Source organism: Bombina bombina, chromosome 5 (assembly GCF_027579735.1).
Source record: "Bombina bombina isolate aBomBom1 chromosome 5, aBomBom1.pri, whole genome shotgun sequence".
In the NCBI taxonomy this organism is placed as follows: domain Eukaryota; kingdom Metazoa; phylum Chordata; class Amphibia; order Anura; family Bombinatoridae; genus Bombina; species Bombina bombina.
The window spans coordinates 371,681,424-371,707,163 of NC_069503.1; the positions used below are offsets into that span (position 1 = coordinate 371,681,424).

General features: G+C 41.2%; 1 protein-coding gene across 1 annotated transcript in view; it reads left to right on the forward strand.

Moving 5' to 3' along the window:
• The window catches only part of CHN2 (chimerin 2), a 964,914-nt gene that overhangs the window by 791,221 nt on the left and 147,953 nt on the right, over positions 1 to 25,740 (forward strand). The window contains exon 8 of the mRNA XM_053714191.1: positions 1,186 to 1,270. Coding sequence (XP_053570166.1) covers positions 1,186 to 1,270 — 85 coding nt within the window. The remainder of the gene's footprint in view (positions 1 to 1,185; positions 1,271 to 25,740) is intronic.

A 25,740-nucleotide genomic window follows, 5' to 3' on the forward strand; every position in this document is an offset into this window, starting at 1 on the left:
ATAAACACTTTAACCTTTTAATGCCGTTATGCCGTTGTATTCGGTCACAACGGCACTGGGCTTTAAAGCCGTTATGACGGAATACAACGTCATTGCAAACGGCTGTCCTAAAGCCTACTAGGCTTGCAGGATTTGATTGCGTTCTGGAGGGCGTTCCTAGCATCTTAGGGACGCACCCCAGACCCGATCCCATAATTGAAATCTCGCAATCTTTTGCACAATCGCGTGATTTCAATTTCCCATATATTATTTAATTTGTCATAAAACATGTTAACACTAGAGATAAAGAAGATTAAGTCAAGTCTAAATGTGGCTACTGTATTGAAGGTCAGATGTAAATCAGGTGATCCATGCAAGAAACATGGGGCCAGTTTACAAGTGGAGCTCTAAATATCGCTTGCGAGCTTATTACAAGTAAATTGTAATGCAAATGCGAGCTCGCGTTCGCATTGCTAGGAAGCATTGCACTCACGAGACGGCATAAGAACCTCGCACAGCGATGGGCAGCATTTTTAAAAATATATGTATAAGATTATATACATATATATTTATGTGTTGATAATATGTGTATATTCACATATTAACACGTAAACTGCAATGTAAATTCACTTTTCAGTGGCATTTTTTGTAACACCCCACTCCCACAATTCATTTGTAGCTCCTATATCTTGCCTGCACCTGACATATACCTGTCAATTAAAGGCTGTGTATTTTGTTTCTACAATTCTAAAGTATTGTGTGTAAGTAATGTGTGATAGCTGCAGGGTTGAGATTTTTTAAGCTGCTTTGTCCTCAGGAAGTGCCTTGCCTTGAGCAATTTGCTAATGGCAGAGTGAGCCGCTGTCTTTGGGTACATGTATGTTATCAAGCAGTGCAAAATAAAGGCCAGTTTGAAGGAGAGTCATATAAAAGATATATGCAGTGGCACAAATTGCTTTATACAGAAAACAATTTTATAAGTTGTTCAGAAATAAAAAAATGAGTTATTGTACCCAGTTCAGGAAGGCCAGGAATGTTTATGCCTTTCATATCTTTGCAGACTACTCCAGTAAATAATGGCTCATGGTCTGCTGGTGACAGTTGAACTGTTTCACTGTGAATGCTTTATGTGACGTTCCTTACTTGCACAACCTGTCATCTGACTGTCTGCCTTCTTGTGACCATGGCTTTTTGTTTCCTTACCAGGTCCACACATTCCGAGGCCCACACTGGTGTGAATACTGTGCCAATTTTATGTGGGGTCTAATCGCTCAGGGAGTCCGATGTTCAGGTAAAGTAGCACTATTTTGTTCTTTCCTATCCTAATGGCTTCTTTTCACAAAAGTTTTTTTTCTTTTTGTCTTTCTAATATTTCATCCTGAATGTCCTCTCACTATCTTAAGCTAAATCTGTACAAAACTTACTCCTTATTCCCCCCCCCCCTCTTCCAAAATCTCAACCCCCAACTTTCTATAACTGTTGGTAATGATTTCATTACTCGAACCCCACATGCCCGATATCTTGGGGTCACACTTGACTCAGATCTCTCTTTCACACTCCACATCCAGTTCCACCTTAATAACATCTCCAAATTCTCCACTTCCTCACCCAAGACATAACTGACTTTAATACACTCTCTCAAAATCTCCCGCCTTTACTATTACAACTCCATCCTCTCTGGCCTTTTTAGCTGCTGTCTATCTCCCTTACAATCCATAATAAATGCCATGCAGATCTTTACACATCGCTCTGCCAATCCCATCACTGACTTCCTTTAACCTCTAGAATAAAACTCCTGACTCTGATATTCAAAGCTTTCAATAACACTGCTCCCCCTATATCTCCGACGTTGTCTCCAGATACTATCCCTCCCGTTCCCTTCACTCTGATCTCCTCCTCTCTTGTTACCTCTTCACATTGCCGTCTACAGGACTTCTCCATATTGACTCACTATCTTGTGGGACTCTCCTCTAGCTTTCAGGCTTCAGGGATGCATACAATATACACTAATGTTTTCTTAGTTCCTCTCTTCCTTTAAATATCCCCTTAGCATGTAAGCCTACAAGTCCTGCTGTTTTGTAGACAACCTTTATGAGAGTTGATTTACAACAGTACAACTCTTGGCAGGGTCCTCTATCCCTTTATCTCCCATAACTGTTACCTTGCATATTAGACCCTTGTCTTTAGCGCTGCGGAATCTGTTGGTGCTCTACAAATAACTGATAATAATAACATAGATTACTTCCCTGAATGGAAGCCGCTTTTAGCGTCAATCTCCTTAAAACTGTAACAATCCAATCCATTTGGTATGTGGCAGCTTTGATCTTAAAAAGGGCATAATATGTAGCTTTTTAAATGTTATGGGGTTTTTTAACTGTTCCTGAGTCTCTACACTCAGTGTTTGCTGCTCTTTGTTGGAAGTGGGAATGAAATAAACACTTTGATTACTCATACAAATTATGTATTTTCTTTTTAGTTTGCTAAATTTGCTAACGGTCCTGCACTCTCCCTGGTTCTCTTTTCCAAGATTTCTGCTTAAGAGTTTTTTTGCTCTATCCCTGGTAAGATAAGATCAGCGCTGTCACATACCAAAAGTATAAGTTTTATCCTACTAGTGTCTTGCTTTTACTTAGCTTGCATTATGAAATATGAAATTCCACCTCTCAAAAAAAAATCTATCTATATAAAATGTATACATAAAAACTATTTTTACAAGCATCTTTTAAAATATATTTTAAACACATTACGAGTGGAGAAGTAAACTTTTTGCGCAAGTGGTATTACCAGTTGAAAGTAAAAAGTTACCGCTCTTGCGCTAACCCGATGCGCACAAAAAGCCAAACTTAGAACATCATGTATGCGATAACCTGTTTCCCTATAAAAAAATATTTTGGGGTTCATAAGATGGTTGTAAAAGCTTCTCTGTGGCCCCCTTTGCTCAGAAACAGTAGACAATAATGGCTTTGCCATTGTTTTTTTGCCAATGAGTAGGCTGCTAATTGCAGCTGTGTACAACACTTTTCTGGCAGTGAACGGGTTAATTAGGTAGCTTGTAAGGTTAATTTAAGCTGCAGTGTAGATATTACTTTCCCACCTAACACCCCCACTCCTTGATCACCCCCAAACAGCTCTCTTCCTTTCCTTCATCACACTGATCACCACCATCTAAGGTACTGGCATAAAAGTCTGCCAGTATGTAGTTTAGGGATTTAATAAAATATATTATTTATATATATATATATTATTTCTGTAGTGTGGAAAACCCTCCTCAACCCTTCCCCTTCAAGATCGCTTATTTTCCTGCAATGTACAGACATTGTTACTCTATAATGATTGACAATCTGCCTTCATATCAAGCCCGAACTAGCCATATGGCACACAGGAAAATTCCCAATGGGCCAAGCTCTTTAGTGGGCCGTAATGCTATATACCACCCTCTCTTTAATATGGGTAAAAACAGGAAAGCAGTTGCAATCTGCCTATTTTGAAGCAGAAAGTACATTTTCTGCCTGGCTGTTAAGCAGAGGTGCTGCAGGTTGAGAGATCTGGTGTATTATGGCTAAGTAACTGGCAGATGTCAAACTGATGTGGGCTGCTCCTCTTTTAAATGCCTGGGCCTATTTTTAGTTCCAGTCCTGCTTCACATAGTAAAGGAGCACGATCAGCGCTCCCTTACTATATGAAGGCAGATGCTTTCTGCCCCCAGATGCAGTCTTCGCCATCTAAGCTGACAGTGGGGACCACAGCATGTGCCTCTGTGTTGGATGTAGTGGGTGATAGGAAGGAGATGGGACTCACCTACGTGTGTGTGCTGTTATTATGTGCAATTATATGATGTACCCAGAATCACTTTAGAAAGGTAAATTTTATTTTTAGAATTGTTTATATTGCTATGCAGAGTGAAGGAGAAACAAACACATTACAATATAATGGGTTTTTTTTTTAAAAAAAAAAGCACAAAAATTTGTGGGATTGCTCTTCATAGTAAGGGTCATGATGACTCTTTGATGGAGTCAGTAGTATACAACTGGGTGTGAAATCTTTTCCTCCCCCAGATGTGCAAAGTGGTCTCAAGGCATGATCAAACAATCTCTTTGCACATAAAAGAACAAGTCCCCCTCAAGACTAAGTGGTTCAACATACTTCAGGTTTTGGTGCATTGTCTTATGAGGAACAATTCATATCATAAATACAAATGCCTCACTCTTTGCAATACCCACCTTCCATTGATTAGAGAAGGTGCCATAACCATTACTTCATTCTTAGAGTATTCTCTTAGTGCCATAGTGTGGGTGCTGCTAGGAGCCCTTTTGTAGGACAGGTCTTTCTCATTTTCCCTCAAGACAAGTTGTTCCCAACTCTCAAATGCCAGCATGCAGCATTTGTGTCCTTCCTATCCTGACCAATCAGGGGTGACTGTAGTCCATTAATATGGGGATGCAAAAGGTTAACCACAAAGCTAAATATAAAGGGTGCTGGTGGTAGAGCTTATCTTTTACAATCTATTCCTAGTTTAATTTTTATGTTTTTCATTCCCCAATCTCCTCCTCCTTCCTACCTCTATCCTTGGCCTATAGAGGGTACTTGATATGTTAAAAAACCCAAAGAACACTACTGTAAGGTGTTACAGCGCACCTCTACTGTCCCTTTAAGTTGGCTCTTCCCCCTATTTAAGGCTGCCGTCCAGACACACTATTGCTGGTTTATTGCAGTCTTACCTGAGAACAAGCGCTCTGTTTCTAGTTCCCTGCAACCTGTCAGCTCCGCGTTAGACTGCTGCTGCAGTCAGACCTTCAGTTCCTGTATCCTCTGCTGACGTCATCAGCTACAGACGAGATTGCCTCTCACTTCCACACGCTGTCAGCGTGCTCACTTCTCAGCTTGTCCTGCTGTTCAGCCTATTTGGAGTTCCACTGAATCACTACCCTGCTTGCTCTGCCAGACCGGACCGGACTTTCACATTCACCAACTTGAATCACCTTCCGGTCTGTGAGTACTCGCTGTGCAGCTACTACCTCTTGTGAGTACTATTTTTCTATTTTGCTGCATCCTCTGTATATATTGCCTGCTTGTCATTAGTGTGATATATTTCTATGTTATCACACTGGGCTTACAGCTTTGGCATATAGTAAGTCACGAACTTAACCCACACAGCATCTTTTAGTGGTTAAGTCTGTGACACAAAACAACCTTTTATATGTCAAAACCGCAAGTAACTTTCAACTGTGATTACTTGCTTTTTTTTCAATTGAACTGTGAAACTGCTTATTATAACTCAGCAATCCAGAACTCAACATTATATTAGAAACGATTTATTACATATTATTACATAATAAACCAGCCTAAAAAAGGTGAATTAACACACAGGTGTGTGTAGTATATCCTGATTGCTTCATTGATTCCTAAGTATAATTTGTTTGCACATTTAGTTTTGCTCATTATGGATCCTACTCAGGTAGCTGGTCAGATTCAGAGTTTGTCTGACAGGATGGACATTCTAACTAATTCCTTCCATGAGCTCCAGGTAGAAAATCAAGCTTTAAAAGCCTGTCTCAGGGAGGTACTCTCCTCAAAAAATCCTCCTACCGATACTCATCCTGAGCCTTTAGTCTCTGCACCTGAAAAATTTTCTGGAGATCGCTCCCAATTCAGGGAGTTTAGGAATTCTTGTAACTTATTGTTTGAGCTAAAGCCAAAGACCTATCCCACGGATAGAATTAGGGTGCTGACAGTAATATCCTATCTCAGAGGAGAACCCAGGGCTTGGGCTGACTCCTTTTATGAACAGCAGTCCTATATCCTGGGTTCCCTGGATGTTTTTTTTTCTGAGATGTCAGTGCTTTACGACGACCCTTACAAGCAGATTTCTGCTGAGAATACTCTCAGGTCCTTAAGACAACTGAAGAATCCTGTAGAGACATATATCACCAATTTTATTTTGGCACAGACAAAGTCCACAACGTTTCGGGTGTTACCCCTTAATCATGTGAATCACATGATTCACATGATTAAGGGGTAACACCCGAAACGTTGTGGACTTTGTCTGTGCCAAAATAAAATTGGTAAAATACCTATGCTGCTGCATTCTCTGTTTGTATCTATTTTGGGGTTTGCAGGAACCCTGCAGCGTGCATTGAGCATTTAAGGGTGCTGGACTTTGGATTGTTTGCTGAGACATATATCACGCAATTTAAGATTGCAGCCACGGATTCCCTGTGGAACCAAGTCTCGCTAAAAAACCAATTCAGGTTAGGTTTGTCTGAGGACATAAAGGACGAGCTTTCTCGTACAGGCATACCTGATACCCTTGAAGATTTATACAGTCTTTCAATAAGCATTGACAGACGTCTGAGGGAGAGACGTTCTGAAAAGGCTTGCACCCCTAAAAAATATCTCTCTTCACCTACTTACATCAATAAGGAGGTTGGGCAACCAATGGATATAGGATTTATTAGAGGTCCCCTAAGTCCTCAAGAGAAGACTAGAAGGAAGAATCTAAATTTATGCATGTACTGTGCCTCCCCTGCACATGTCGTTAAGGAATGCCCAGTCCTCTCTAAGCAAAAAATGGGTAAGGAATACATCCTCCATCTAGATCCTCTGGTACCTCGTTCCCCGAACCCCTACATAACTTTGTCTCTTCTCTTGCAGTGGGATCATCACAAGATTAATGCCACTGCCATCATCGACACAGGGTCCTATGGGAATTTCATGCACTGGGGTTTTGTGAGAAAAAATAAAATACCACTTGTCACCAAGAAAAAACCAGTCTCAGTTAAAGTCATTGATGGTACTTTACTTGATGTCACACATCACACTTCTAATATTCATATCACCACAGATTCTGGTTTTAGTGACCAGTTGTCATTTGATGTTATACACTCACCTATGTTTGATCTCATCTTAGGCATAAACTGGTTACACACACATAAACCGGTAATTAACTGGGAGAACCTTAGCTTACACTTCTCACCTTCTCTGCATCCAGATTCTTGTAATTTTAACGCTTCTATTTCCCAGGTTTCTCACAATAACCTGCCTGCCCATTATAGTCAGTTCTCTGATGTATTTAATAAAAAAGAAGCAGAGACTTTACCTCCCCACAGGGCCTACGACTGCCCTATCGACCTTTTGCCTGGTGTCTCTATACCTTTCGGGCATATTTATCCCCTCTCTAAGCCCGAGTTAGAACACCTGAAAGGCTATATAGATGAGAACCTAAGGAAAGGTTTTATAAGACCCAGTACCTCTCCCGCAGGTGCGGGCATTTTTTTTGTTACCAACAAGGATGGTTCTCTACGCCCTATTGTGGATTACAGAGAGCTCAATAAACGCACTCGCAAAAATAGATATCCGCTTCCCCTTATACCAGAGTTGATAGAACGATTACGTGGCTCCTCTGTATTCACCAAATTGGATCTCAGGGGAGCATACAATTTAATCAGAGTAAGAGCAGGTGACGAATGGCTTACTGCATTTAGGACCAGATATGGCCTGTTTGAGTATACAGTAATGCCATTCGGGTTATGCAATGCACCTGCTACATTTCAGTGTCTCATCAATGACATCTTCAGGGACATTTTGGATGTATACGTTGTCGTATACTTAGACGATATTTTGATTTTCTCCCAAAACCTCGATGATCATAAAATTCATGTGGCTAATGTTTTACAGAGGTTGCGACAACATCAGTTGTATGCCAAGTTAGAAAAATGTATTTTTGATTCCCAAGATATCACATTTTTAGGTTACCATATCACTCCCCTTGGTATTGGAATGGAAAACAATAAAGTTCAAGCAATAAAGGATTGGCCTATCCCTCGTTCAAAAAAAGATGTTCAACGATTTTTAGGTTTCTCTAATTTTTATCGAAAATTTATCCCAGGCTTTGCTGCTATCACAAAACCACTATCTGATTTAACCAAACTCAATTCCACCTTCCATTGGACAGAAGCTACTCAAACTGTTTTTGATTTACTGAAATCGAAATTTTCATCCGCCCCCATTCTACAATTCCCAGATCTTAACAAACAATTTATTCTGGAAGTAGATGCGTCGGATTACGCCATAGGTGCCATTCTTTCGCAAAGAAAATCTTTCAAGGACCCCATACATCCTGTGGCATATTTCTCAAGGATCATGCAACCAGCTGAAATGAATTATCCAGTCGGAGAGAAGGAACTACTGGCTATTAAATCCTCCTTTGATCAGTGGCGTCATCTGTTGGAGGGAGCCTCTCATCCTACCATCATATATACTGATCACAAGAACCTTCAGTATCTTCAATCCAACAGGACCCTTTCATCCAGACAGCTCCGTTGGAGTTTGTACTTCTCTAGATTCCAATTCACCATCTGCTACAGACCTGGCATTAAGAATGGAAAGGCTGATGCTCTCACTCACAAGGATACCAGAGTTTCTTTGGATAGGACCCCTTCTACAGTCATAGCTAAACATAACTTTATGGGCTTACTGACAGATTCCACTGTAGACTTGAGAAAACAAATTAAGACTGCACAGTCCTTGGATGATTCCAAACCCATAGACATTCTAGTCCAACAAAACGATGGTCTCTTTTACATGAATGACAAACTCTATATTCCTCCACCTCTAAGACATTCCATATTTAAATTGACGCATGACTCCCCCCTGGCAGGACATATGGGTACCGATAAAACCTTAAACTTAATCAGTAGGAATTATTGGTGGCCCTCCTTATCCAAATCTGTGTAGAATTAAGTCTCTCAATGTGATGTTTGCGCCACTTCAAAACATTCCCGTCAACACTCAATGGGTCTACTCCAACCCCTTCCAGTTCCTCATCATCCCTGGCAGTCACTTTCAATGGATTTTATAGTTGACCTTCCACCTTCTCACTCTTACACTACCATATACGTGGTTACAGACCTATTTTCCAAAATGGCACATTTCATCCCAGTTTCAGGTGTACCCACCTCTAAAGTCACATCCAAATTATTCATTAAAGACATCGTACGCCTTCATGGACTACCAACATCTGTGTTGAGCGACATAGGGACACAATTTACGTCTAAATTCTGGAAACATCTTTGCGAAGCTTTACATATGGATCAGAAATTGAGCACCTCATTCCACCCACAAACTAATGGACAGACCGAGCGTGTCAACCAGTGGATTGAGCAGTACCTACGTTGCTTCTGCTCTCAACATCAAGATTCATGGGTTCCATACTTACCCCTTGCCGAATTCGCTTACAATAACCATGTTAACTCATCCACTGGTTACACCCCTTTCTATATCAATTACGGTATCCATCCCCGCTTCAACCTTCTGCCTAGAGTTGACACACAATCTCCTCAGGTTAACGACCTTGTTAACGATATCTCTAGCATATTCACATCTGTCAGAGAACATACTTGAGGCTCAATCCTCACAACGAAAGTACTACAACCTCCGCCATAGAAAGCCTCCAGACTATAAGGTTGGACAATTGGTGTGGTTATCCACAAAAAACCTTAAATTACATTACCCGAGCAGAAAATTGGGACAACTGTTCATTGGACCTTACCCTATCATTTCCATAAAAAATCCACTTACTGTCACTTTACAACTTCCTTCAAATATTAAGGTTCATCCCACATTCCATGTTTCCTTGGTTAAACCATGTACCTCCAATACACCTTCTGCTGCCGCTCGTGATGCCACCTATGGTACCCTTCCTGATGTCCAATATGAAGTACACAGTATTCTTGATTCATGTATCCGTTCCGGCAGGTTGTTCTACCTTGTTCATTGGAAAGGTTACGGTCATGAGGAGGACTCATGGGAGCCTGCTACTAACATCACTGCTCCTCGACTCCTATCTCTTTTCCACCGCAGGAACCCAGATCGCCCTCGGCCTTGAAACCTCGCTGTGGTTTCCTTGAGGGGGGGTCTGTGTAAGGTGTTACAGCGCACCTCTACTGTCCCTTTAAGTTGGCTCTTCCCCCTATTTAAGGCTGCCGTCCAGACACACTATTGCTGGTTTATTGCAGTCTTACCTGAGAACAAGCGCTCTGTTTCTAGTTCCCTGCAACCTGTCAGCTCCGCGTTAGACTGCTGCTGCAGTCAGACCTTCAGTTCCTGTATCCTCTGCTGACGTCATCAGCTACAGACGAGATTGCCTCTTACTTCCACACGCTGTCAGCGTGCTCACTTCTCAGCTTGTCCTGCTGTTCAGCCTATTTGGAGTTCCACTGAATCACTACCCTGCTTGCTCTGCCAGACCGGACCGGACTTTCACATTCACCAACTTGAATCACCTTCCGGTCTGTGAGTACTCGCTTCACTGTGCAGCTACTACCTCTTGTGAGTACTATTTTTCTATTTTGCTGCATCCTCTGTATATATTGCCTGCTTGTCATTAGTGTGATATATTTCTATGTTATCACACTGGGCTTACAGCTTTGGCATATAGTAAGTCACGAACTTAACCCACACAGCATCTTTTAGTGGTTAAGTCTGTGACACAAAACAACCTTTTATATGTCAAAACCGCAAGTAACTTTCAACTGTGATTATTTGCTTTTTTTCAATTGAACTGTGAAACTGCTTATTATAACTCAGCAATCCAGAACTCAACATTATATTAGAAACGATTTATTACATATTATTACAACTACGTTGCAAACTCAGTGCCACTCGCATCTGCAAGGTTACGGGTGCTACAGTAATGAATGGTTGAGTATAGTACCCTGTTGTATCCCCTACAACTACAACTGCAGCCACTGCTGGAAACTGGAAATTAATATGTCCAAGATGGATAATGAGCCAGGATATCTTTATTTGTGGTATAATTAGAAGACACACAGCTGTCATTCATCCTGCAGGGGACCCCTAGTTTATTAATGAGAAATTATTAGGTGAATCTAGCAAATATCTTGGAACAGAAACCTGCAGAGTAGATAGTGCATTTGGTGTCAATTAAAAAACAAGCCATCCATTTCTCATACAATAAATCGAGCATGATTTTTTTTATACTGTTGCTGTACATAAATAGAAGCACAAGTTGAACCTTAAAGATAATACTGCAGTTGTTGACATGTCGCTGATTTAAGTTATAATGATATTTGTTACTCATGTGAGATGCTATATCAACATTAGACAAATTAATGCCTGGCGGAATTAGGGCAGTGAAGCCAAATTTGTTCATATGATGAATTATACTTGATTTGATTTGAGCTATTTTAATGAGTTAAGCATAATCTGTTCCTGGTTAATGTAAAGGATTGATGCAAAATGATTTGAAAGGGTTGTGCAATCACATCATTATTTTGTAGCCAAAAGGTTGCTCTTGTCTGAGACAATGAAGCAATATGTGATTCTTCTGGTTTTCTGACCCACTCTGTCCATATAATGACTCAAGGCTCTTCCTCAGCCGTTGTTATCGCTGAACTCTAATAAGAGAAAGAATAATTACATTTACTGGAAACTTAGAGTTGAAGCCAGGCCAAATGTACGTATGCTTTCTTAAAGCATTCAATGGTTAAGATAAATCTGTTTATGTCTTCATTTTGAAACTAACAGTAAAAAGCATATTTGTGTGCAACTAGTTTGTGGGACTAATCTCACAGCTCTGTTGGTAGACATTGACATGCACCACAGGTGTAGATAAAAAAACAACAACAAAAACGTTTTTAATAGATAATAGTATGTCCCCTTCTTTAAATGCTAGAAAAGGGAAAATAAATATTTAGTGTCCTTTTTAAATTGAATGTGCTTACTAATAAACCATTATTTATAATAAATATATATATTAAAGGGACAGGAAACCCTCATAATTTAATTTATGATTCAGATAGAACATACAATTTTAGACAACTTTCGAATAATTGTATTATTAAAAATGCTTCATTCTCGTGTTATCCTTTGCTGAAGGAACAGCATTGCACTACTGGCAGCTAGTTGAACACATCTAGTTAGTCAAATAGCCAATCACAAGAGACAAATGTATGCAGGGACCAATCGCCAGCTAGCTCCCACTAATGTAGGATATGTGCATATTCATTTTCAACAATGAATACCAAGAGAACAAAGCACATTTGAAATTAGAAGTGATTTTAAAAGTGTCTTAAAATTGCACATTCTCTCTGATTCTTACAAGTTTAATTTTAACTTTCCTATCCCTTTAAATAAAATTTAAAATTTTATTGCACTTTTCCAGAGTTTTCTATAAATCAATCCTATGTTAATACATTCTAATATTGCGCCTGTATGCTTTTGCTGCCATCTTCTACTTAAAGGGACAGTATACACCAATTTTCATCTAACTGCATGTAATAAACACTACTATAAAGAATAATATGCACAGATACTGATATAAAAATCCATTATAAAACCGTTTAAAAACTTAGAAGCTTCCAGTTTAGCTCTGTTTTAAAGGTTACTGAACACCAAATGCAAGTGGGAAATATCAGACACTCCCCCTCCCCCTTCCTTTACATATGAAAAGACCCTTTACACAAACAGAAGCAAGCTGGAGTAGGTATACGTCAGTATTTTCTTCTGAAAACAGGGAGAGTCCACAGCGGCATTCATTGCTTTTGGGAAATACAGAACCTGGCCACCAGGAGGAGGCAAAGACACCCCAGCCTAAGGCTTAAATACCTCCCCCACTTCCCTCATCCCCCAGTCATTCTTTGCCTTTCGTCACAGGAGGTTGGCAGAGAAGTGTCAGAAGGGGTAGTACTATTCAAGTTGGGACAAGAGTTTTAAGTAGTCCTGTCAGCCTCTCAGTGAGAGCATGGATGAAAGTTAGAGTCCGGAGATGCAGGGAGAGTCTTTCTTCTAAACCATCCCGACTCATATTAACAGCTCAATTAGCAATCAGCGTTGACGAGTTTCGCTGCCTGCTTTCTTTCACTCAAGTCCATGTCAGAAGCAATGCTACTATCTGTCAAACTTGGAGGACCGTGTTACTGTTCCATGGCATAGATTCCGGTAAAATCGTTTCATTTTCCTTTCATTGTGGGAATGTAATGTAAATGATAGAAAACAGGGTCTCAGTGGAACTCCTTTATCTTTATGGAATCAAGGGTTAATATCTCCTGATGGGGGTTATTGAGCAGTGGGGGACTTTAATCATGTTTGTTATGTGATTCTGTCTGCTTATGTGTAGATATGTTGGGGCTCATGGCTATTACAGAATGTACAATTTTTTTAGAGCTACGCAGTTCTTGTGGACTGGTGTGCTTTTCTTTGGCTTTTCTTGGGCCTGCATGTCGCACCTCGTGACCGGGCGTGGTCACGTTTTCGTTCTCCATTTCTGTATTCGTGACTGAGTGTCGGTGGAGAGGATCTGTTTTCTCTACTTGTCTGGGTCATAGGAGGTGGTGAGTGCCTCAGCCATTGGGGGTGTAAGGTGCCAGTTGTTTTTGTCCATAATTTAATAAGTCAAGCTATGGAGGATTCTGATTGTTCGGAGAAGGATTTCTCTGATTCAGATTCTGTTACTTGCGTAGATTGTGTGGAGGCCAGGGTAATCCTGCCCAATCAATTATGTTCTGTATGCCGTAATAGAGTGCTCTCTGGGGTGAGGCTAGACACCGCTGAGCCATCGGACTCTGAGGATTCTGTGTCTCATGAGGTGTGTTCCCTGGAATATTCTGTTCCTACATAGGCAGTTGTCCCGAATACCGTTACCCCTTCTCCGGAAGTAGGTTTATTTCCACCAGAGGTTACTGCACGGTTCCGTATGCTATATCTTTGGCGTTGGCGCACTTAAATCTTCCAAATTGCAAGCAGAGAGTTCATCCGTGTCCCCTTAACCTGGGGGTATCAGGTGCAAGTTTGATTATATTGGATCTTTTCTCTGGGGAAGCGGTTTTCTCTGAGGTTTCAGGGGTACAGCTTTCAGGGTCGGTGCCTTCAGATGCCCCGCCAGAGGTGGATTTTGCATTTAGATTCAGACTGGCGCACCTGCATGTACTTCTGCGGCATGTGTTGGCGGCTTTGGAGGATTCCAGTTCTGATTCGTCAATGGATCCTCAGGAATCTGAATCAGATGGCGAACAGGGCTAGACGATGGAGGGATGAGATCCTACTCCTGGTCGTCTCTTATTTTTTGTGTCTCTAATCCCAGTTCTGAGCTCCTGAGGATTAGGATATCTGACAGGCTGGTTCTGCTAGTGTTTCCATTCCTCTTTGGCGTTCACCTGTGGGTGCGGCCTATTTTCTTTTGATTTGGTTAGGATGTGTTTTGTATCTTTATTTGGAGCTCATGGCTGTTTGTAATTTTGCCTTGTTAGGGAAATTCCTTTTTCTCTGGGATTTTGATGTTAGCGATTTTATGGTCGCAATAGATGTTACTTCCGGCGGAAGTCCAAAAAAAAAAAAAAGAATTATTTTAAGACAATGTTTAAACCTCAGTGCTTCTTTGTTGGTCAGTTGTCTGTTTTGTTTAGCCTACCCCTGCTAGAGTTTAGAACTTTCAGTTAGCCCTTGAACAGTTCGGTTGTATCCTGGTCAGCAGGCTGGTCCTGGTTGGGTACTAGTTCACTCTGTTCTTTTGAGGTTATATCAGACATTTGTATCCTTGACAACAGGCTGGTCCTGTTTGGGTACTAAGTTTGCTTACCTCTTGTTACAAGGTTGTTTTTCTTGTTTCTACAAGTTATAGGAGGCCTTTCTATCCTAGATATCAGGCTGGTCCTACTTTATTTCGTCTTGGTGGGGCTTCCGATATTGGTCGTACTCAATACTAAGTGTTTTTGTCCCTGCATAGCTTATGTGGTTTGCTGTGATTACGAATTCTGCTATGGGAGTATATTTGTAGTTTCGTGAGTATCAGATGACTACTTGGAGATCTCCAGTACCTGGTGTAGGGGGCTATTTTTCCCCCCTATTGGTACTCCTTGTGGATTGTATTTTCCGAGTTTCAGATCTCTTTCGCCAGTGTTTCTCTCCTCTTTTTTGAGGATTGCTATGCTTTTTGCTAACCCTTGCCTTTTGGGGTAGGACTTACCTTCATTTGGTTGCGGAGACTCGGTTCTTAGGCACCGTTTTTTGACCTTGCAGTTATCCCCCTTTTTGATCCTATATACTTGGGGATCTGAGGGGATTGTTATGCAGTCTCTCTTGCCGTCAACCAATAGGAGTTTTTTAGGATGCTTGTTCATTTGTTAATTCCTCAAGCTGTAGGTTTTCTGAGGGTTGATCCAGACTGGATCTTTAGAGACTTTCATATTCTCTCAATCATGGAGTTCTGATCTCTTTTGGGTCCTTCCTTCCTGTCTTTGGACTTTGTGGGTGTTATCTTAGAGGCCTTTTTTGGGGCTGAGTGAACAGCCACTGGGATACATCATGAGAGATCAGAGTTCAAGACCCTTTGAAGGGTATGGAAATTTCCAATTCCAGGTAACTTTGTGGTTGTTTTCCACAAGGTTTTTAGTCTTGATCCGGCACCTGGTTTTGGGGGACCGTTTTTTTTAACCTAGTCCTTGTCTTTGACTTGGCATTTTGGTTGATCTGTTTTTCCAGATTTTAATAGTCTTGGATCTGTCTGGCGTTCAGTAGTAGGCTTGTTTTCCTGGACCTGGGTAAATCTCCTTGTTCCTACTGGGGCGGTTCTTTTCTCTCTTCTGGAGAGATGGAGGAAGTTTTTCCTGGAAATTTCTTTAATGGGATATTCATGGTTTTCCTTGTTTTCCTTCTATTTTGGAGGATCTGGTCTACTGCGCCTATCCAGTTGACTCCTCCTAAGGTAATTTTCCTCATCTGACTCTAGGAGTTCAGTGGGTCGAGGATTTCTCTTGTCTGCAGTGTACCCTCCCTTTGGGTTTCTGAGGGGTAAGGAGGATAGGTATCCTGGATCCAGAGTTAGTCTCTCTGGGTGTCTGTGCCTCCTTCCTGCCTCTTTCCTTAGGAAAACGTGGTTGGAGATTCATTTTCTGATCTCCAGGCCTTGTCGATCCTGAGATCTTTTAATTTCTCTTGTCCTTTGGGACATTGACAGTCGCTTCTGTGATCGGAGTTGGGGTCAGGAATTCTGACTGCTCTGTTTGGGCATCGACCTTGTATCTTGTCTCCTGAAGGATCCTTACTTAAGTTGGGAGGCCTTGCAGTTGGTTTAGTAACCTTCCCTTAGCGGGTAGTTGGTTCTTCCTTGATTGGTCAGGGTGTTGTCCTTCCTTACCCCATTTACTAGTTGGGGGAGTTGGTCCGCACTGCTTTTTGCATTTTTTCTTTTTTTCCTTTCCAGGAATATCCTAGTGCAAGTTTGCTAGCTACTCGGTTGGCTAGTTACTAGGGTTTGATGTTTAGTCTGACTGCCTATCTGATGGAAGCCTGAGGCTTTTGTTTGCAGCATAAGCGTATGTTACTATTACGTTCCTGTTCTGCTCCCGGGGTTCCTTTCTGTCCTACGGGTGTTCAGTTTCTCTGGGCTAGTTCACTGTCTATGGTAAGGTAGTCTTGCTCTACCTTTTGTCCTTCTGGGACTTCGGTTCTGGTTAAGGCTTTACATTGGCTCCTTTTAGATCCATGTAGGAGGTGATCTGGAATTTTTCCTTTTCTTTGCTCTCCTCCGTCGGTAGAATATTTTCTATGGGACTTTGTCCTCTTGCAGCCTGGAAGCCGCTCTTTTTCGAGTTCTGCTAGGGGCTTCTCTCTCTGTTTTGTCCTGGTTACTTCGGGGATTGTTTCTGGAGGTTCTTTCGGACCTTCTTATCTGATTCTTCCCTTCTTTTAGTTAGGGAGAATGTGGTGTGGGGGTTTGTTTGCTGTTATCCCTTGCCATTGTTCATGGAGAGGTGTTTATGTGTGTGATTCTAGTGAGTACGACTTTCGTCTCCTCAGAGGCTTTTGTGCTCAGTGGAGTCCAGAATTTAAAGTGATCTCTAATTAGGATCTTTGTGGTTCTAATTGTTGGGCAGTTACGTTATCCTCTTTCCATATTTTTGTTCTTCTGTTGAATTTAGATTTTTATCGGGAATCCGGGCTGTGTCAGGCTGTGGTGCCATCAGAATGGGCCGCCTTTTTTATTCCCGCCCGTTTTGAGAAGAAAAACTTAAATTATGCTTACCTGATCATTTTCTTTTCTTCTGTACAGGGAGAGTCCACAGCTCCCCGCCTCTTTTTTTTTCTGTGGGCGGCCTTGAAATTCTTTTTTATTCGTTCTTCTGGCACCTTTTTTCATCCTGATATTTCTCCTACTGTTCCTTGTTCCCTTGGCAGAATGACTGGGGGATGAGGGACTTGGGGGAGGTATTTAATCCTTTGGCTGGGGTGTCTTTGCCTCCTCCTGGTGGCCAGGTTCTGTATTTCCCAAAAGTAATGAATGCAGCTGTGGACTCTCCCCGTAGAGAAGAAAAGAAAATTATCAGGTAAGCATAATTTAAGTTTCTCCTAAAACTTTGGGACTTGGTTAGGAGTCTGAAAATCAGAGCATTGTTATTTAAAAATAAGCAAAACTATCCATTTAAAAAAACAAAAACTTTATGGGATATATAAATAGATCATCTACAAAAAATGTATGCAAAGAAAAATCTAATGTATAATGTTCCTTTAAACTGTAATGTTTCCAAAACTTTGGTTGTAGGTGAGTTCCTTTGCGCTCACGTACTCAAGCATGTACAATTTAGTTTCTATCACACATGCGCATTCAGCTTGACTCTGAACCCCTATGTGACCGTCAATCACATCGCCAGAACGGTATATGTAGAGAATTGGTTGTGTCTAAAGCTCTAGGATTCTAAGGGATACAGTGCTAAATTGAGTGCAAGTTATTTATGTTTGGCATTATCAGGGGCAATCTAGTGTGGGCAACAATGCTAAACTACAAACCAAATTGAATAAAGTAATTAGAGAGCTCTCTTTTATGTGACAATAGTAGTAAGTCCTAGTTGGCAGCAGCGTTACAAGCTTTATATGAAGACTGATCCCTGTTATGACGTGCTCGTGCCCAGGATGTTGTCGAGCTATGGAGACAGATGATTGACAGATAACCTTCTGCATGTGAATATATGCATTGGGAATGCTTACTGAGTTCATTAATACTTCAATTAAAAGTGCAGCGATTGGTCACAGCTTTTTTGCTAGGACACAACCATTTTTGAGGGCTGGCTTTGGTGATGTCATCTGAGGGAATAAAAAATATATTTTCTTCTATAAGGGAGCTTCATTTTTATCATTCTTTAAGATCTTATCAAGAATAACACTTAAAATGTCATTTTTTCAATGTTTTATAATCCTTTAATTTTGACTTTACTATCCTTTTGATAGGATAGAACACTGAGAAACAGTTAGATTGTGATATTTTTTTTTAATTATACTGTATATCCCAGGACTCGACAAACCCAGAACCCCACTGGCTCTCAGAATTTCACCCATGGCTCCTAACTTTTTGGGTTATTCTCCATATACGGTTATACAAATACCACTGTCTGGCTGCTAAAAGTATTTCTTGCTCCTAAATATTCTTACTGGCTCCTAAATTTCAAACAAATTTGTCGACCCCTGGTATATCCCATTCTCATTTTTTCGCCTCTATTTGGAAATGCAGCATTCAAGTACTTTCTGTGTTCTTTAAACAATAATATGCTTTTCTCATTCTCTGAATAGTTTATATTGATAACAAGAAGTAAGTTTTGTGTGTGTATGTATTTGTAACCTGCTTGTAGATTGTTGATAGTGATAAACCATGATCTTAATCACAATCTTATTCTTAAAACCATGTTGTGTTTGTATAAGAAAATAAATCACGGTTTCTGTCTTTGGGCACATCCAATAAAGTCAGTTGTTTGGCCTTAGATGTTTTCAGTATTTCAGGTCAGATTAAAACTAGTTTCATCCCTTTGTAATTTATGAAACTCATCCACCCAGATTTTTATCTCCCAGTTCTATCAGTACAGAATGTACAGTACTTGCAGAGTAGTTGTATGTCCTTTACTGTGTAAATCAGTCATGCTTTGATCACACAAATGATACAGTGATGTATCTTTTTTACCCTACGGTAATTGTATACTGCGCTATTCAAAATTAAGCTGGCAAAACATAAGTAATAAAAATATAAAGTAGACAGTTATGACAGAAGAAACACGTTACGTCTGTAATACTTCCCTAAGTGCATTATTTTTGCAAGAAATAATACCGGTTTGCTATTTTTTAGGCATCTATGTTGTCTGGAACTGTCATTGAAAAAGTGGTGGAAGTGTCTTCCCCGCACAAATCGGCACCAATACATGTTACAAAATTCTTCATCTGACATCAAACTCAAAAAATTTATAACTTCATCAGCAAACCCTGCAACAACAGTTATAGATATTTAACATACAACTCTGTTTAGAATATTTGAATACATAAACAACACTGCTTTGCTTACAAAATGAATAAATCATGAAGTATAAACTTTCATAAGGTTTTTTTTTTTTTTTAAATGATTTTTATTGAAGATTTCAATGATACAACAAAATAAAAATGCAAATAATAAAACTTCAAAAGGAAGAAAAGTAAATACACTGTCTCACAGACATAATTGGTAAGAAAATTTGACACGTTTCTTTTACAAATATGAAGTATCAAACCAATGGAAGTGCCCAAGATAGACCAAGCATAATTGACTAAGCTCGGTGTGAGCTGTGATATAGTGGGTATGTGTAGGGGCAATCATGTTCAATATATAAAGGAATTTTACAAAACATGTCTTGTGGGTACAGTGTTTGATTTTTGAAGGAATAGAATATAAGAGAGGAAAGAAGATGAAGAGCAGTAAGAAATAAGAGGAATGGATAGGGGCGGGGGAAGGGGGGGGGGGAAGAGGGAAAGAGAAAAAAAAAAAAAGGGGGGGGGGTGGTGGGAAAAGGGAAAAGGGCTGAGTGGAGTGCAAAACAGGGCCGCACCTATGCAGTTATGTGTGTTAAATGTTGCATATTATACTCAGTCTGTTTATGTGTTTTCAGTCGGAGAAAGCACAGTCAGTCGAGCAGGCGGGTTGGATTTCTCCCAGGTCTCGGTCAGTAAGATGTGTAAATCTAGTTTGTTCGTTTTCATGAAGTGAAAACGCTCCAGCACGATTAGGTCTGTTACCTGTGTTCGCCAAGCATTCAGCGTCGGAGGAGCCGCTAATTTCCAGTTTTTTGGGATGAGGTGGTAAGGTGGTTTCTATTATATCTGAGACCGTGGAGAACACTGCCTCCCAGTATGGTACTATCACCGCGCACGTCCACCATATGTGGAACATTGTGCCACTCAGGCCACAACCTCTCCAGCACTTATCAGTAATCTGTAAATTAGTTTTATGTAGTCTGGCCGGGGTTAGGTACCATCTGCTCAAGAATTTAAAATGCATTTCCTGTATAGTAGCAGAAGAAGATGCTCTGGCAGCGATCTGAAATGCCCGGCTCCAGTCGGCAGGCTGAGTGTCTGTGTTGGTCTCTCTGTCCCATGCTTGTGTGTATGTAGGTAGTGCCTGGTCATCGTTCACAAGCAACAGCTTGTATATGAGGGAAATGGTGTGTCTTGGTGGGTTTTGTTGGGCGCACAGAAGTTCGTAAGGCGTGAGTTCCCTATTTAGCTTGCTCTTGTGTCTGTGAGTAATTATGAAGTGTTTAATTTGGGAATGCTCAAACCAAGACGAGAACAGAATCTCATCCCATTGTTGAAGGGCTTCCAGTGAGACTATATCCCCCCCCTCTAGTGCAAAATGTAAGACCCCCTCTCTCAGCTTATATGGTTGTCTATGTGCTAGTCTTTGATGTGCCAATGGGATCCCAGGATGTTCCCTCAGGGGCAGAAGTGGGGAATATGGTGTGGAGATATGTCCAGGTACAGAGATGGCTTTGTCCCATTCTTTAAATGTCTCCCTTGTGACGGGGTAAAATTTCAAGATCTGAGGTCTATAACGCGGCGCTATCCATGCCATAGTGGCCATATTCCCTTTAGAAAAGATCTGATTGTCTATTTGCACCCACGCCTTCTGTGTGTTATTATGACTCCAGTCTACTATGTGTTGTAGTAATATCGCCCTGCGATATAACTTGAGATTGGGGAGACCCATGCCTCCTCGATGCTTTGGCATGTATAGTGTTTGCCTATTTATCCTGCTCTTTTTTCCCTGCCAGATATAGTTGTCAATAATTTTTTGTAATTGGTTAAGGTAGGTAGGGGGCAGCGGAACAGGTAGGGCTTGAAAAATATATAGGATCCGTGGCAGGATGTTCATTTTTATTATGCCCATCCTGCCCAACCAGGAGATGGGTTTGTTGCTCCAAAGTTGAAGATCATTCGCAATCTCACTTTTAAGCTTTTGATAATTCTACAATATAATGTCGTTGTCTTTACTTGCTAAATTGATGCCTAGGTACTTCATGTATTTTTTGGCTATTTGTATGTGAAGGGTTTCTTCCATTAGGGTGATGGTTTGCGGTGTGGCAGAAATATTTAGGAGTTCCGATTTTGTTACATTAAGGTGGAAATTAGAGATCTGGCCATACCTGTGTAGTTCCGCCAATATGTGTGGAAGGGTAGATTCGGTGTTGGAGATAGTGAATAGTATGTCATCGGCATACATGATCATTTTATGCTCCCTGTCCCCCACCACAATGCCCGTAATGTTGTGGTTGAGCCTTATTGAGACCGCTAAGGCCTCGATTGATAGCACAAACAGGAGGGGGGAAAGCGGACACCCTTGTCGTGTGCCATTCGTTATAACAAATGGATCTGACAGCGTGCCATTGGCCTTTATTCTAGCGCTGGGTTTGGAATATAAAGAAAATACCATATTAAGGAAGGGGGTGCCGAAATTCATTTTGAGCAATACTTTTTTGAGGAAACGCCAATCTACTCTGTCGAACGCCTTTTCGGCGTCCGACGAGAACAGAGTCAGCGGGATTGATTGTTGTTTGGCGTAGCTGATTAACTGAAGGACTCTTAGGGTGTTGTCCCTGGCTTCGCGTCCAGGGACAAAGCCTGCTTGGTCAGTGGATATTAGATTGGGAAGGAACTTATTAAGTCTTGTTGCTAGCACTTTTGCCAAAATCTTGATGTCAGTATTCAAGAGGGATATGGGCCTAAAATTCCCTGGTCTATCTGGCTTCTTGCCGGGCTTCGGCAAGACTGTTATATGGGCCTCGAGCATGGAGGTAGGGAGAGTTTTAGTTTCAACTAAATTGTTGAACAGTGCCTGTAGGTGTGGGACAAGGGTATCCTTGAATGTTTTATAGTATTTGGGTGACAGACCATCAGGTCCCGGGCTTTTCCCTGTTGGTAGATTTTTTATTGCTGCACATATTTCCTCTGGGGTAATGGGTGTGTCTAGAGACCCAGAGTCCTCTGCTGTCAGTCTGGGTAATGGCAAGTTTTGTAAGTAGTCGGTAGTTAGTGAGTCCTTTGTGTCTGTATCAACCTGTGCATTAGGTGTTAGTGTTGGGGAATTTAGATTGTAAAGACTATTGTAAAAATCTCTTAATGTGTTTGCTATCCCCTTGCTATCTTGTACCGCCGTTCCTCTCCCATCTGTGAGTGTATGAATAAAGGTTTTGAGTCTTTTACGCTTTATTGACCTGGCCAAAAGCTTGCCCGGCTTGTTCCCTTGGTCAAAATACAGCTGTTTCAGGTGTAGGGCTTGTTGCTGGGATTCAGCTGTTAATAGATCCCTGAGATCGTGTTTGGCCTGCTGTAGCCTGCAAGAGATGTCTGCGTCTCGTGGGTTTACTTTGTGTATTGTCTCTAACTGAGAAATTGTTGAGTGGAGTTGGTCGTACCTAATTCGTCTCTCTTTCAGTTTTTTAGCTTTTAGCTTTAAAAATTCGCCTCTTATGACGCACTTGTGCGCCTCCCAATTTGTGGTGTGAGAGGTGTCTGTATGATTGTTGAATGTGAAATACTCTGTTAAGGTAGTATCAAGTGAGGTTACCACAGTCGGGTCTGAGAGTAAGTGATCGTCCAAGCGCCAGATATAGTCAGTCAAGGGGGCTTCTGGCCATACAATATCACATACTACCGGTGCATGGTCTGTCCATGTGATCTTTCCTATGTGGCATGAGTGCACTATAGAGAGACTAAGTGAATCTGTAAACCAATAGTCAATGCGAGAATATTTGTGGAAGACATTGGAAAGGTGAGTATAATCTCTCCCTGTCGGATGGAATGTTCTCCACACATCATGGAGATTTAAATTAGACAGCGTGGTTTTAATCGATTTCAGTGTCAATTTAGTGACACTAGATCCTGAGTTAGATGTGTCCAATGTTGGCTGTAATGGGACATTAAAATCACCGCCCAGGAACACTGCGCCCTTTGCTTGGTCCAGGAGCAATCCTGATAGTTTTTTGAAGAAGCGGTGTTGCTGTACATTAGGAGCGTACACATTTAGGAGAGAGATAGGTCTGCCAAACAGAAGACCCACCAAAAGTAGGTATCTGCCTTCTGGGTCTTTATGTGTGGATAATGTTTGGAAATCTATTGAGTTATGCATCAAGATTCCCACTCCATTCTTTTTTAGGGGGCCTGACGCAAAAAAGGCAACTGGGTATTTCTGAGATGACCATTTGGGCTCCCTTCCCCTCTGAAAATGGGTCTCCTGCAAGAAGACCATTGAACTACGGAGTTTAGAGAATTCTCGCATTGCTATTGAGCGCTTTCCTGGGCTATTTAGCCCATGTGTGTTTATGGTCACTAAAGTCAAGGTGTGATCCTGTCTGTGAGAGCGTGGGGTTTGCATTGTAGAATGGGGGAAAAAAAAAAAAGAAAAAAAAGGGGGGGAAGGGGGGGAAAAAATTTACAGGAAAGTAGGGTATAAGGTTAGATGGGTGTAGGGTGAAACGAGTGATAGGTAAGAAAAGGTAGAGAGGTAAGCAGCCCTTAGGCCAAGTGATCTAAGACTGTTGAAAAAAGACTACAGATTGTTGGTCAAGACTGCTTAACAGTGAAAGGTTTTTAAAGAAATGGGATTGCTAATAAGAGATAAAGAATCTCCTAGCTGAAGTGCACTATGAGAAATAAGTACACTAATGAGGATGTGTCCTGGCAAGAACTGGAGGACAGCTATTCTTAAATTTAAGGGTTATTTAGGATATGTGGCTTAGAGCTATTTTCTTGCAGTGGTTCGTAGTGTATTGTGTAACTTGGTAATGGTATTAAGCCAGTCGTCAGAAATATGTGATGTAATTGTGCTATATATACTGGGAGCAGTGATGATGTGGTGTAGGTGTTTGCCGGGGGATGAGTGTTTGAGATGAAAACTAGGTGTGTGTGTATTTCCTGACCTCCCGTCAGGATGTCTCGGATAGAAAAAGAAGTATTAGGCATCGGTATTCCATTTATAACATTATGCATATCCTAGAACAGTAAAATTACAGTAAAACAGTTAATAAACATTCGGATGACATTAGAAACGCAAACCTTTGTGTTCTAACATATTACAACTAATAACAAATTTGCCCCCTTCTTGGAGAGCACCCCCCGCAACCGGATGCCCGATTTCGAGAAAGGGTGGTATTATTCCCACACTACCTTCCTAGAGGCAAACTCAACATGCATGTAAACAACATTAAGGAATAAATTAGGCAACCACATCTATAACAATAGCGCTTTGCGTGGCTAGTGAGTGGTGTGTGGGTGATCGTAGGAGATGTATGTTATATATGCGTTATATGTTCAGGGAGCAGTGTTGATGTGGTGTAAGTGTTTGTCAGTGAACATGTGCATGTGGCTAAGAACAAGAGATGTGTGTATGTGTGTCCAGGATTCCCGTTATGAAATCCCAAGTAGAAATAAACGTGTTAGTGTTCCATGTTCTATACCTAGCGCTATACAAATGAACAGTGCAAACACAGTTATGCTGCTAATGCAGCCATCCAAAGACTCAGAGAAACTATGTGTTTGATTAAATTATAGCTGCTTTCGAACGTGTCCCCTCCTCGAGGAGCATTCCCCTCAACCAGTTGACAAATTACAAGAAAGTACAACATCATTCCCATGTTGCTATCCTAGTGGCGAGCAAAACATTTTTGTTAACAACATTTAAAGGTATCTTAAATAACTATATATGTATAATGTCTCTATTGTTAGTCTCTGACAACTATGCAAACAAATCAGGGTACACAATGCCAGTATACTTGCGCCTTCAAAGCAGGACTGCAGCCTCACAGGAACAGACAGCAACAGTACCAATGGGGTCAGTGTGTTCCGGTTTGTTTCAGTCCCCAATTTCTTTGTGCAGAGTTGCAGCTTGTGTAGATATGCCATCTTCTTCTTGTGTCCCTCCCTGAGACCTATGTGCTGCCTCCTCAGCTGGCTGTGGGGGGGTTGGTGTTTCAATGGAGAGTTGTGTGCAGAATCTGATAAGGTCTTCTCCCGTTTTATACAGTGCTGTCTTATTGTCTCGGGTGGCAACTATGGAAACAGGGTATCTTGTGTGCCTGTAAGACCGATGTGAGGAATGATAGGGACCTACGTTTTTGCAGGGTGATAGGGCTAATATCACTGAATATTTGTATATTGATACCAACATGGCTGACTGGTTGTTTTGCTCTGGAGTTTCTCAGAATGTCTTCTTTATCAGGGAAGTGAAGTAATTTAACAATAATGTCCCTAGGGGGTGCCTTGGGTGGGGGTTTTGCCCTGAGTGCCCTGTGGGCTCTTTCAATTGGTATGTCTGGGGCCCCAGGTGTCCCCTTTATGGTCCTGAAAAGGTCCTGCAGGTATCCCATAATTGCGGTGGGGGCTATAGATTCCGGTGTCCCCCTAATTCGCAAGTTATTGCGGCGGCTACGGTTTTCTAAGTCCTCTATTTTCTCATGTAATGCA